General features: G+C 41.6%; 1 protein-coding gene across 6 annotated transcripts in view; it reads left to right on the forward strand.

The window, feature by feature from the left end:
- Window positions 1-14,627, forward strand: part of LOC115102074 (transmembrane and coiled-coil domains protein 1-like) — a 136,323-nt gene that overhangs the window by 116,772 nt on the left and 4,924 nt on the right. For 4 of the 6 annotated variants that reach the window (XM_065005305.1, XM_065005306.1, XM_065005307.1 and 1 more), the window contains 2 exons: window positions 9,341-9,598; window positions 12,142-12,830. In XM_065005305.1, the coding sequence (XP_064861377.1) occupies window positions 9,341-9,598; window positions 12,142-12,830 (947 nt within the window). Of the gene's footprint in view, window positions 1-1,515; window positions 1,642-3,797; window positions 3,991-9,340; window positions 9,599-12,141; window positions 12,831-14,627 lie in introns of those variants that run through there. The other 2 variants (XM_029621635.2, XM_029621636.2) reach the window with 2 other exon arrangements.

The following is a 14,627-nucleotide window of genomic DNA, read 5'->3' on the forward strand; positions in this document are numbered from 1 at the left end:
GCAGATGGCCAGAGACATTACACACTCTTAGAAAAAAGGTGCTATCAAGACCCTTAAAGGGTTCTTTGGCTGTACCCATAAGTGAACCCTTTGAAAACCCTCTTTGGTTGCAGGTACAACCCTTTTGGGTTCCATGTAGAACCCCTTTTACAGAGGGTTCTACATGGAACCAAACAGGGTTCTATCTGGAACCCAAAAGGGTTCTCTTATGGGGACAGCGGAAGAACCCTTTTGGAACCCTTTTTTCTAAGAGTGCAGATAATGCACGTGAAATGGGGAACTGCAATTCACTTTGATTTTTGCACTTACCCACTTACTGGTATGTGCACTGATAAGGAATCAACTTATGGCTGATGCGTTAGTTAGGCCAGGGCTACAGGGAATAAATAGGTCCAATCTATGACACACATACTCTATATCACACCATATCATGTACACTATATCATATTGGAACATATGATGCAGTCAGGGATAAACTTTGCACTATAATCTGAACTGTATGTGCTGTGTGCATGTGTACTGTATACAGACAGAGATATACTCCGTCTAGGTGTAAACAGTAAGGTGTGCTCGTCACAGTTGTATTGCGTTTGGAGTGAGTATATTTTCTCAGTGGCCAAGTACATCTATCTAGCTATCTCTTTTTCACTCTCTTTCTCTCTCTCTCTCCCTTCCTTCCGCTCTCTGAGGAGATGTTGGCTCAGACTCGGATCATATCTAAATGACTGAATTTCACACTCCAGATTAGTTTCATAACCTTTTACCCCTTGCTTCTGTGGATCAGATGGAACACTGTCACTATGGTAATGTGTTCTGAGTTGGTGTGGATCTCTAGGGCATTTGGAGGAATCTGCTTTTATACAGCCCTTATTAGAGTCTGTCCTCCCTTCCTTCTAGCTCATAAATTGTTTATCAAGATAAAATGTAGGTCATACTCTGATAGAGGAGATGGGCATTATGGAATAATGACAGATTATCATGCTCCTTTTGCTGGTGTGTGTGTGTGTGTGTGTGTGTGTGTGTGTGTGTGTGTGTGTGTGTGTGTGTGTGTGTGTGTGTGTGTGAGAAAGAGAGAGATAGCCCCATGCGTTCTTGCATCTGTACCACCTATATAGTCTTGCTTAGTGTGCATTTTTGGCCAGGTTTATGGGAGTGGATGGATTACTCCTGTGCCAGTCTGTGAGTGTCTCTGAGCTCCTCCTTATCACAGGGAAGCTTGTATCTCTGCGTTGCTTTTCAGGGAACTCTAGGTTCACTGTGGTCAGCTGACTCAACCATTGCTTGGCCTCTCTCCTTTATCTATCTCATAGTTAGAGGCCAGATAGTTATTTTAGTGGGCCGTTTCCAAGGCCACAATTAACCCATGTCATCATATCTTTGATCTCACTTCTGCAGTTAAAGATATGTAGCCTAGTCTTATCATTGATGACGCACTAGTAGCCTGGGGGGGGGGCACTGTACTGAGCGGTATATGAAAAGCTTGGGCTTCGTGATCATATTCCAGGTGGCTGAGAATGATGAGTGGAGTAGTTGGTGAGATGCAGCAGTGACCATGATGTTGCGTCAATAGTGTTCATAATGGATATTGGACAAACGGATGATCTAGATAAAGGCCTATGGATTCTCAACAGAACACATCATGTAAGTATATGCGTTATTGTAACATTGACTTGTAAAATGCCCCTACCCAGGTCACTAGTCAAAATCTAACAACAAGTAGATATGTGGTGCCAGTCAAATGCGTTAAATGTAACATTCGATGCCATTGCTGCCCTACTCTACCCACACGGCAGAAAAGTGTTCTCTGATTCATATCCTTGTCAGTCGGTGGCGTGACTCAATTGGGACTTTTCACTTCAGCTCAGGGCCGGCTCCAGGCATAAGCGACAATTACCTTAGGAACTCAGTCGGGGTCTCAACTTACTGCTGAGAGTTAGAATAGTAGAATACACAAGGTGTAAGTTCAGAATGTGGTTGTGCATCATCAGTTTTTCTCTTGTTTTGTCAGTCACTCAATTAGCCATGTCAGCTAACAATTCTTACATTGGTAAGTTAGTCTAGCCAGTTATCTGAATATTGTAGTAATCATGGCCGAATACTGAGCTGGCACGCATGGCATGTGCCCAGGGGCCCTGACCTCCAGGGGGCTCTCATTGATTTTGTAAGTCACTCTCACTCAGATATCATTAACATGGCATAAGTCATTGCAAAATGGTTAGAATTAGCTTTAAAACGGAAAAAAAATCAAATTTTCCCCATAGCAAAATGAGTAGAATTTCTGTCCTCCTAATAACATGCTTGTTTTCTTGGGCCATTAAGTACTCATTATAAGATTTAGAATTGGTTTAGTTACCTATCTGAGTAATCACGACATAGAGGCTGCTGAAGGCCTATGGCAGGGATCATCAACTAGATTCAGCTGCGGGTTTCTTTTTTCTTCTGCAAGACTGCAGACTGCAGATTGACTGCAAGAAGCCTAAACAGATATTCATATTAGACTAAAACATAATAATTTCAAATCTTATCTATATCTTTCACTATTATGCATGGGAAAACTTTGGAACAGATTTCCTAAATGGAAATCACTTGGAGCTGATTTGCTGGTGTTTTTTTATGACCAACTATTATTATTATTGTTATTATAATTATTATTTTCAGAAAACTTGGGGGGGGGGGCAAATAATAATCCTTGCCAGTTGGGGAACCCTGACTTACAGTATAGGTTCAGTGAGACTGATCCTCTGACACCTCACAGTTCAGCTGTCACGAGTCGCTTCCAATTCCCACCACTGGTGATTCATGGTAGCCGTAACATCTGTTAAAACGAAGAATGCACTTGGCATCTGAAATGCACCCGATCAAAGGCATGGGCATCAACGTCACTCCACAGGGGGCTTTTTCACACTTTGTTGTTGTGTGTGCGTTTGTGCGGCATATCTGAAGATGTCAGCCTGGTTGAGCTTGCCCCTCTGACACCTCACTTCAGCGGCAGCTTGGCACAGAGAGAGAGGCAGAATGAGGGACAGGCAGAGATTTGATACAATCTCATTTCCACACCCAGCAATTTGTGCATTGTTCTGCCTTCTGCACTCTGTTGGTCAGTTTCTCCACCTCTGAGTTAATGACTGTTTTATCAACTGTTTTCAGAATGGAATGATTAAACACAGATTAAGTTGTGTTTTTATAGAAATAGCTTTAACACCAGGGGTTTGTTTCTGTAAATGGGCTACATGTAAAGGTCAAAACGTTTTTGAAGAGGTCAGGTTTTATTTTCCTTTCCCCCTTTTTTGGAGAACATCCTATGGTCCATGTTTTTCTGAGAAACCATTTGCATTGTGCAAGTCTTGTCTTTGCCCTTGAGATTGAGCAATCAATATTTCACAAACTGATGTTGAGGATATGATTAATATTCGAATGTGACAGTGAAAAAGAGAATATTGAGAAAGAAACTAATATTGAAGCTAAACTGGGATACTGTGCTCAAATGAGGAATGCATTTCTCCCCCCTCATAGCCATTCATATTTATCTTGAGGCATAAAATCCTTTTGTTCAACTCAAACATTTAAAAATATGTCTCTCTATGCACCTGAATTTACCAAGTTGCTTGATATAAATAAACATGAACAATCGATCTATGTCGCTGACTAAAGTACTGTTTTTGAACACTATCATCGGGACACGAGTGGTTAATGGTTGACGTTTGAGCACCTCTTGCACTTGGCTCGAGGCGGGATTGGAGGATGATGTCACCTCTGTCGCGCGACGGGGAGGGAAGGAGAGTGGGAGGAGCGTCGGGGAGAGGAGGATAGCCAGTTTCAGGTACACTTCAACTTTCACAAGTTTGGAGTGTTGTGTTGTGAGAAACCGGCAAAGCCTCGGAGCGGGATACATTGGGATTTTATCAAAGAAGCTGCTGGACAGATGAAAACTGACTACGGGAATAAGGGAAAATGCATTGGGAACAAGTACTCCGATTGACGAATGGCAAGGTGAGATAGATTAGATTTTGGTTTCGATGTCCCTTGTCCTTTTAAACGTAGCCTATCAGGTGTCTTGGTTTCAATAGACTGCGCATTGTAGTTTCGTAAAGGTGTCTCAAACACCGGAAGCTGTGGTTACAGTGTGGTGCCTGTGCTCAATTAGTCATATTTTTGCAGGCAGGTGAGCAACTGGCCGGTTTTGTATGTCTCAACTTCGACGTGCAAATACTTCCCAGTAAGCAAAACGAAGTTCAAAATACGTATTTTAGACGTATTTTCTAGCCTTTGACATCACGTGCATTTCAGGTTTTAAGTGAAAGGCTTGAAGACTTATTTTCTAGATGTCGAAAATATGTCTTATACACAAATTAACAAAATCTTAAATGAGTGTTGAAAATTGGTATTTTCAGTACATCGAAAATACGTACTTTCCGGACTTCGAAGCGACCTCTTATATGGACTTTGAAAATACTTCCTTTTAGAACTTTGAAAAGACACATTTTTGGGATGTTGAAAATATGCATTTTTCAGTCATTGATTCAAATTTGAAGTGCACATACATTCTGAATTAAGTAATCATTCAATCACACTAATATAGAAAAGAGGAGCCAACTACATAGCATCGGAATATATACTATTGCTCCCATCTGCCATTAAGTTAGAGAATAGTTCACCTACAATAACATTATCAGTAACGGTTACAGATGTCTTTTATTATCTTGCTGTGACTATGATATATTGTTGTTTATCTACCTTAGTTGAATGCACTGACTGTCAGTCGCTCTGGATAAGAGTGTCTCCTGAATTTCCAAAATGTAAATGTAAAAACAAACACTTATAAAGCATGCTGGGTATTATTTTAACGAGCTCCTCCCCAAACAAGTGGGTCTGGTTGTTGCAGACCAGATCCAAATCTTAACAAATCATAGATGTCTAGTGTACTGTACTACTGTACTAAAAAATGTAGTATTGTCAGGATACCAGAATTTTGACTTTGTACTGGTACCAGGTTTAGTATCACAATACTCGATACCAAAATGATACCACAGCAAAAAAAAGAAGGCATATTAGCCAAAGTCACCGAATGGCACTTGATCCAGACAGATAAACTCAGCTATTGCTCTGTTCAATCGTTGGGCATCTTTTGAGCTCAGTATCATTACATTTTATTACGTAAACATTTTTCAGACACAGCCATGTATGCATTAATGAATCAATTATACAATCATTCAATAATTTTGACTTGATTTTTACCCATATAATTTCATGATTGCAATCATTTATTTGAATGGTAAATCTCTATTGATAAACTGGGTGAATCAAGATGTAGCCTAGGCCTATCCACAATATAGGTGTAGGTATATTCAATATGAGTGTGTGCATGCATTTAATTATTGAGCTTGTTTTGGCTGATTTCATGGGGCTACAGATGACAAACAATCTGTGTCCCTTCCAAATCAAACAATCTGTTTCCCTTCCATTTGAGACTTCATTTATTGTACTGATCAACAACATTTGTATAGAAGTAGCTTATTTTATATCAGTGTGCGCTGTCTCTTTAACCAGTAATGAAGGCATTCATGATGCAGTCATTTTGCTGAGACAATAGATCATATTTGGCAGAGACCGAATAAGTGAATGAAAAGGTTTTTGGTGTTAATCAGCTTTGAAATCAGCCTACTTTTTGATTTGTTTGCCAATCAGATGAAAACATGACTGGTTGTGTTCATTTCACATTAAAATGTTATACATTTCTACTGTTAAATTACAGTGGGGCAAAAAAAGTATTTAGTCAGCCACCAATTGTGCAAGTTCTCCCACTTAAAATGATGAGAGAGGCCTGTAATTATCATCATAGGTACACTTCAATTATGACAGACAAAATTAGAAAAAAAATCCAGAAAATCACATTGTAGGATTTTTAATGAATTTATTTGCAAATTATGGTGGAAAATAAGTATTTGGTCAATAACAAAAGTGTATCTCAATACTTTGTTATATAGCCTTTGTTGGCAATGACAGAGGTCAAACGTTTTCTGTAAGTCTTCACAAGGTTTTCACACACTGTTGCTGGTATTTTGGCCCATTCCTCCATGCAGATCTCCTCTAGAGCAGTGATGTTTTGGGGCTGTTGCTGGGCAACACAGACTTTCAACTCCCTCCAAAGATTTTCTATGGGGTAGGCCATTTTTTATCTGGAGACTGGCTAGGCCACTCCAGGACCTTGAAATGCTTCTTACGAAGCCACTCCTTTGTTGCCCGGGTGGTGTGTTTGGGATCATTGTCATGCTGAAAGACCCAGCCACGTTTCATCTTCAATGCCCTTGCTGATGGAAGGAGGTTTTCACTCAAAATCTCACGATACATGGCCCCATTCATTCTTTCCTTTACACGCATCAGTCGTCCTGGTTCCGTTGCAGAAAAACAGCCCCAAAGCATGATGTTTCCACCCCCATGCTTCACAGTAGGTATGATGTTCTTTGGATGCAACTCAGCATTCTTTGTCCTCCAAACACGACGAGTTGAATTTTTACCAAAAAGTTATATTTTGGTTTCATCTGACTATATGACATTCTCCCAATCTTCTTCTGGATCATCCAAATGCTCTCTAGAAAACTTCAGACGGGCCTGGACATGTACTGCAGGGCGACACATCTGGCACTGCAGGATTTGAGTCCCTGGCGGCAAAGTGTGTTACTGATGGTAGGCTTTGTTACTTTGGTCCCAGCTCTCTGCAGGTCATTCACTAGGTCCCCCCGTGTGGTTCTGGGATTTTTGCTCACCGTGATCATTTTGACCCCACGGGGTGAGATCTTGCGTGGAGCCCCAGATCGAGGGAGATTATCAGTGGTCTTGTATGTCTTCCATTTCCTAATAATTGTTCCCACAGTTGATTTCTTCAAACCAAGCTGCTTACCTATTGCAGATTCAGTCTTCCCAGCCTGGTGCAGGTCTACAATTTTGTTTCTGGTGTCCTTTGACAGCTCTTTGGTCTTGGCCATAGTGGAGTTTGGAGTGTGACTGTTTGAGGTTGTGGACAGGTGTTTTTTATACTGATAACAAGTTCAAACAGGTGCCATTAATACAGGTAACGAGTGGAGGACAGAGGAGCCTCTTAAAGAAGAAGTTACAGGTCTGTGAGAGTCAGAAATCTTCCTTGTTTGTAGGTGACCAAATACTTATTTTCCACCATAATTTGCAAATAAATTAATTAAAAATCCTACAATGTGATTTTCTGGATTTTTTTTCTAATTTTGTCTGTCATAGTTGAAGTGTACATATGATGAAAATTACAGGCCTCTCTCATCTTTTTAAGTGGGAGAATTTGCACAATTGGTGGCTGACTAAATACTTTTTTGCCCCACTGTATGTCTTTACTAAACTCAGCAAAAAAAAAAGCCCCTTTTCAGGACCCTGTCTTTCAAAGATAATTTGTAAAAATCCAAATAACTTCACATATCTTCATCGTAAAGGGTTTAAACACTGGTTCCCATGCTTGTTCAATGAACCATAAACAATTAATGAATATGCACCTGTGGAATGGTCGTTAAGACACTAACAGCTTACAGACGGTAGGCAATTAAATAGAGTACAGTAGAACAGTACAGTACAATACACAGTACACAAAAAAGTAGAGTAAAGTACAGTTTAGTAGAGTACATTAGTCAAGTAGCGTACAATACAGTACACTATACTTTACTTTTCCTGCGCGAACGTGCCTTAGGCATGCTGCAAGGAGGCAAAGGGAGTGCAGGCAATTAAGGTGACAGTTATGAAAACTTAGGACACTAAAGAGGCCTTTCTACTAACTCTGAAAAACACCAAAAGTAAGATGCCCAGGGTCCCTGCTCATCTGCGTGAACGTGCCTTAGGCATGCTGCAAGGAGGCAAAGGGAGTGCAGATGTGGCCAGGGCAATAAATTGCACTGTCCATACTGTGAGACACTTAGGACAGCGCTACAGGGAGACAGGACGGACAGCTGATCGTCCTCGTGGCAGACCACGTGTAACAACACCTGCACAGGACTGGCAAAAAGTGCTCTTCACTGACCAGTCGCGGTTTTGTCTCACCAGGGGTGATGGTCGGATTTGCGTTTACCGTCGAAGGAATGAGCGTTACACTAAGGCCTATACTCTGGAGAGGGATTGATTTGGAGGTGGAGTGGACTGAGCTTGTTGTCATTGCAGGCCTTTCTTTTTTTGCTGAGTTTATTAGACCCATAAAAAATAGATTGCTCCCTTGAATGTAGCGGTATTATTCACACTCTGGACTCACTCTAAAATGGGTGTCAAAACAAAAACCAATGATTGCAAAGTTAAACCAACTACACAAGCACGTGGACTCCTTTTAACAATTTCCACAGAGAACTCTACAAACCACATTTACTTGAAGAACAGTGCAGATGTAAAGTGTGATAACAGAATTACAGTTTGTTTTGTTTGTCATCATTCTGTTACCAAACTTTGCATCTGCATTGGTTCTACATTGGTTTTGTAGAATTTTCTGTGAAAATTGTTAAAAGTAGTCATTGTGCATTGGTTTTTGTTAGACATAGATTTTAAAGGCCCACTGCAGTCAAAAACCTGATTTCCTGTGTTTTATATATATATTTCCACACTATGAGGTTGGAATAATATTTTGAAAATTCTGATAAATCCCTTTTAGTGTAAGAGCTATTTGAAAAGACCACCTGGAATTTCAGCCTGTTTTGATGGGATGAAATTTTGGCATGCCTGGTAAATTAGTGTTGAAACCCTCTCTGCCAATAACAGCTAGATTTCAGTTGTCCCCTTCCACCTTAAACCACTCCCAGAAAGTCCTAGCAAAATTCCTGACAATTTGAATTGGGAAAAAATAACAATTTCCGTGGAATTGTTTAAAAGCAAAGGTTGTCTGTGTTCTACAGACATAGACAGCTAGATCTCATCTGTGTGGACCAACTTTGACTCTGTAATCACAAATCCAACATCCTGTCAAACGTGATGAGCTGTAGGCACAATTTTGTGATTAGGTTCAATGATTATCCACCACCACTCATGATCAACCTTTTTGACTAAGCAGAAAGGTTCTATTTACTCTCTATTTTATATGCCATGCTACACAGTCAGTATTGATTCTGGGCATATGGAAGGAAATGGGTTATTTTTGTTGTAGAAATATTGCGATCATGAGTCACACACTTCAGAATGAGCTGACAGATAGGGGCCTCCCTTGCTGACACAGATTTGTATCTTTAGCAGAGGGGATTGCAGAAGAAGTCTCTCTTTCTCAGACCAGCATGTCAGCAAAACCTCAGGAATGACTGAGCTTCCTCAATATGCAACTTACACTTTTTAATCTCCCCCTCCTTTTCTCCAGATTGAGCGGTTGGAGGTGAGTGGCTTGGCTCAGACCCCCCAGGCAGTGTTGTGTGGCGCTGATGGGTCGTTCCTCGGGGGTGAAGATGGCACCCCGGACCCCCAGCGTACCAAGCAGGCTATCGCCCAGCTGCAGCAGAAGATCCTCAAGCTCACAGAGCAGATCAAGATTGAGCAGACGGCCAGAGACGACAACGTGGCAGAGTACCTCAAACTGGCCAACAATGCTGACAAGCAGCAGAGTGCCCGCATCAAACAGGTGAGCATTGTTTCATGATCAAAGTTTTATTCGTTTTAATATGAAACCACAAAACATCATGGAATGACAATACACAAGACAGTACTACTTTTACTGGATAACAGCTCTGCTAAATGATCGCATATATGACGACAATATACAGTACCAGTCAATTTTGGAGGCACCTACTCATTCCAGGGTTTTTCTTTATTTGTAACTGTTTTCTGCATTGTAGAATAATAGTGAAGACTTCAAAACTATGAAATAACACATGGAATCATGTAGTAACCAAAATAGTGTTAAACAAATCAAAATATATTTTATATTTGAGATTCTTCAAAGTAGCCACCGTTTGCCTTGATGAGAGCATTACACACTGTTAATCACCTGGAATGCTTTTCCAACAGTCTTGAAGGAGTTCCTCCATAAGCTGAGCACTTGTTGGCTGCTTTTCCTTCACTCTGCAGTCCAACTCATCCCAAACCATCTCAATTGGTTTGAGGTCGGGTGATTGTGGAGGCCAGGTCATCTGATGCAGCACTCCATCACTCTCCTTCTTGGTCAAATAGCCCTTACACAACCTGGAGGTGTGTTGGGTCATTGTCCTGTTGAGATACTCTACCTCAGGCGAGCAAAACCTCGAGACTTCCTTAGATATTGTTCACCAGCTGTTGTTTACATATTTGCATAGTCCACCACCCCTTGTCTTACCAGACGCCGCTGTTCTATCCTGCTGATACAGTGTATAACCATGCATTCTAGGTGACTACCTCATGAAGCTGGTTGAGAGAATGCCAAGAGTGTGCAAAGCTGTCATCAAGGCAAAGGGTGGCTACTGTGAAGAATCTCAAATATAAAATATATTTAGATTTGTTTAACACTTTTTTGGTTACCTCATGATTATATATGTGTTATTTCATAGTTTTGATGTCTTCACTATTATTCTACAATGTAGAAAGTAGTAAAAATATAGAAAAAGCCCTGAATGAGTAGGTGTGTCCAAACTTTTGACTGGTACTGTAAATCACCAAGATGTTGGGCTCAGGCAGATCATCATTGTGTGTGTGTCAGCCAGTCTCCTTGTTTGTTATATTTCACTGAACAAGAAGGGCTGATTTATCGAGTTACAATTTCTGTAACAAGCCGAGATATATGTGTACTATAAACACGTACGTGCTATAATATTTATAGTATGTATATATATATATATATACAGTTGAAGTCGGAAGTTTAAATACACTTAGGTTGGAGTCATTAAAACTCATTTTTCAACCACTCCACAAATGTCTTGTTAACAAACGATAGTTTTGGCAAGTCGATTAGGACATCTACTTTGTGCATGACACATGTAATTTTTCCAACAATTGTTTACAGACAGATTATTTCACTTATAATTCACTGTATCACAATTCCAGTGGGTCAGAAGTTTACATACACTAGGTTGACAGTGGCTTTAAACAGCTTGGAAAATTCCAGAAAATTATGTCATGGCTTTAGAAGCTTCTGATAGGCTAATTGACATCATTTGAGTCAATGTGAGGTGTACCTGTGGATGTATTTCAAGGACTGCCTTCAATCTCAGTGCCTCTTTGCTTGACATCATGGGGAAATCAAAATGAATCAGCCAAGACCTCAGAAAAAAGATTGTAGACCACTACAAGTCTTGTTCATCCTTGAGAGCAATTTCCAAACACCTGAAGGTACCACATTCCTCTGTACAAGCAATATTACGCAAGTATAAACATCATGGGACCACGCAGCCGTCATACAGCTCAGGAAGGAGATGCGTTCTGTCTCCTAGAGATGAACATACTTTGGTGCGAAAAGTGCAAATAAATCCCAGTACAACAGCAAAGGACCTTGTGAAGATGCTGGAGGAAACGGGTACAAAAGTATCTATATCCACAGTAAAACAAGAAAATTATATGGATATATTGAAGCAACATCTCAAGAAATCAGTCAGGAAGTTAAAGCTTGGTCGCAAATGGGTCTTCGAAATGGACAATGACCCCAAGCATACTTCCAAAGTTGTGGCAAAAAAATTTTAAGGACAACAAAGTGAAGGTATTGGAGTGGCCATCACAAAGCCCTGACCTCAAAATTTGTGGTCAGAACTGAAAAAGCTTGTGCGAGAAAGGAGGCCTACAAACCTTACTCCAACTCTGTTGGGAGAATGGGCCAAAATTCACCCAACTTATTGTGGGAAGGCTACTCGAAACGTTTGACCCAAGTTAAATATTTTATAGGCAATGCTACCAAATACTAATTGAGTGCATGTAAACTTCTGACCCACTGGGATTGTGATGAAAGAAATTAAAGCTGAAATAAATTATTATCTCTACTATTATTCTGAAATTTCACATTCTTAAAATGAAGTGGTGATCCTAACTGACCTAGGACAGGGAATTTTTACTCGGATTAAATGTCAGGATTTGTGAAAAACTGAGATTAAATGTATTTGGCTAAGGTGTATGTAAACTTCCGACTTCAACTGTGTGTGTGTGTATATATATATTTATATAAGTGTCCTATAACAGACACATAAGTGTCCTATATAACTGCAGGTGTTTGAGAAGAAGAACCAGAAGTCCGCCCAGACCATCCAGCAGCTGCAGAGGAAGCTGGAGCACTACCACCGCAAGCTGAGGGAGGTGGAGCACAACGGCATCCCTCGCCAGCCCAAGGACGTCCTCAGGGACATGCAGCAGGGCCTGAAGGACGTGGGGGCAAAGGTCACAGGCTTCAGCGAGGGCGTGGTGGACAGTGTCAAGGGAGGCCTCTCCAGCTTCTCCCAGGCCACGCACTCCGCCGCCGCCGGGGTCGTCTCAAAGCCCCGGGAGATTGCCTCACTACTCCGCAACAAGTTTGGCAGCGCCGACAATATCCCCGGGCTGAAGGACTCCTTGGAGGATCCGTCAGGGGGCGAGGAGGGGGTGACTGGGGCCGGGGGGAGTTCTCTGGGCAGCGCAGGGCACCACCATCTGCAGTCCAGCCCCAAGTACGGCAGCGAGGATGACTGCTCCAGCGCTACGTCGGGGTCGGCAGGGGCCAACAGCACCACAGGGGCTCCCGGAGGCCCCCCCAGCTCCAAGGGGAACACCCTGGAGAGGAGCCAGAGCTCTAGCCTGGACATGCTGCTACAGGAGGTGCAGGAGGGCCAGGGGAGACTAGAGGAGAATCTGGAGGGGCTGAAGAGTCACTATCAGAGAGACTACACTGTCATCATGCAGGCCCTGCAGGAGGAACGATTCAGGTAGGGAGGGAGAGGGAGCTAGAGGACATGCTGTCATCATGCAGGACGAACAATTTAGGTACTGACTTACTTAACCAATGATTTATATTGGTTGGTATATTGGTATATACTAGATTTCTGACAGGGGTGCTGTTTTGATGCCACTGTGCCTCCATCTTGGCACTTCCCCGCCATTGCAAACAATATTTTGGAAGCTATAGAAATCCATTTATTTCTCTTTGCTTTTGCCACATTCTATGACAGACACCTTAATGCATACTTACAAATTATATTATGTGAGCTAAACATAAAAAATAACATTTTCCTTAAAGTATCATTTTTAGCGATTACTAATGTTACTGTCCCCACTACAATTAAATATAATTTTGTCCTTGAAACATTCAATTGAAATACTGTAGAATTCCATTCGTTCCTATGAAGGACTGCTCCTACTGGGGAGTACCAAAATGGCCAACCGGTGGCTTCAAAGCCTCTCATTGGCCAATATATAGCATCAGCAATCCAGGTTTTATATACATCATTGTACTTAACACACTATATATGTAGAGAGAGAATAGAAGGAGAGTGCTAGAGGGAGTGAGAGAGAGCCCCGTAGGAAAAACACCACACAGAGATGTATAAGGTTAGCATTTGGAAGGTTATTGCAAAGTAATATTGATGTGCAGGTGTGTTTTCACTGAAACCAAACCCACTCTAATCAACATAAGACAGGTCAAAGCTTTATTGCCCTTAAAACTGAATTGTAAACTAGTGACAGTATCCATCATTTAGGCAGAGAGATCAGCCCTAGACTACTAAAGTGAAGAGGTGTATGTACCTTTTAGTAAAGACACAACAGGTACAGAGAACCCATTCAAGTCTATTTATTTGGCACTTTTTACAAAACAGCATTGTCTCAAAGGGGGATGGGGGGTCAAAACGCTGACTTGAGACTTGAAGCGGAAACCCTGAAACTCCCTTAAAGCCGGCCGAGTGTAGGTGGCCAGGGAAAAGTCCCTGCTGTGGAGGAACAAGGAAGAAGCACTTTACTGCAAACCAGTCCCTAGCACAAGGATCTTGTCCTGTCCTATCACAGATCTATCTGAGGGCATGTGTTGCTATCTCAGGGCATGTTAGTCAAGGGAGGGGGAGAGGATTTTCATGACGAGGAGACAAAAACATTTTTCTCTCTAAAATGTCCATCGGGGGCACAAGTATGTGTGTTTTTTGTCTTTCAGGCTAAAAATAAGGTCTAGCAGAATGAGCTTTGAGCATGTATTCTGCTGATGACCATGTTCTGAGCATTGACCACACAGTTATGGTTAAACCACTGTGTTTGAACCATTGTTTAGAATATGGAGCCTCCTACCTGTATAACTCCTAGAGGAAACTTTGCCCGTAGGCTTGGCATTTTGGTGCAGTCAGCAGTATTAGGATTTTACAGGACGTTCTGCAGTAGCTTCCCCCTCCTCCACTTCCCCATCTTCCCCTCTCTGATTCACCTATATTCTGATATTTTTATTGTCTGATTAACCACCAGAGCATGTGTGTGTGTGTTTGTGTGTGTGTGCAGTACCAGAGGGCATAGTTGTACATCTTATTAAAATGTGACTCTTAAACTGGTTAAGTAAGACATAATGAGATCAGACTGGTGGTGTGATTCACTTAATCACAAACACGCATGCATGCATTCACAGACAATCACATCCTCCCTCTCCCTCCTGATTGGTCAGTGTCAAACTGCTGATTATCTGCCATTGGTCACTCTCATCAGCAGGTGAGTAAGCATGTGCTGATCAGCTCACAGATAATCATCCA

The sequence above is a fragment of the Oncorhynchus nerka genome, linkage group LG20 (assembly GCF_034236695.1).
Source record: "Oncorhynchus nerka isolate Pitt River linkage group LG20, Oner_Uvic_2.0, whole genome shotgun sequence".
NCBI classification, from domain to species: Eukaryota; Metazoa; Chordata; class Actinopteri; order Salmoniformes; family Salmonidae; genus Oncorhynchus; species Oncorhynchus nerka.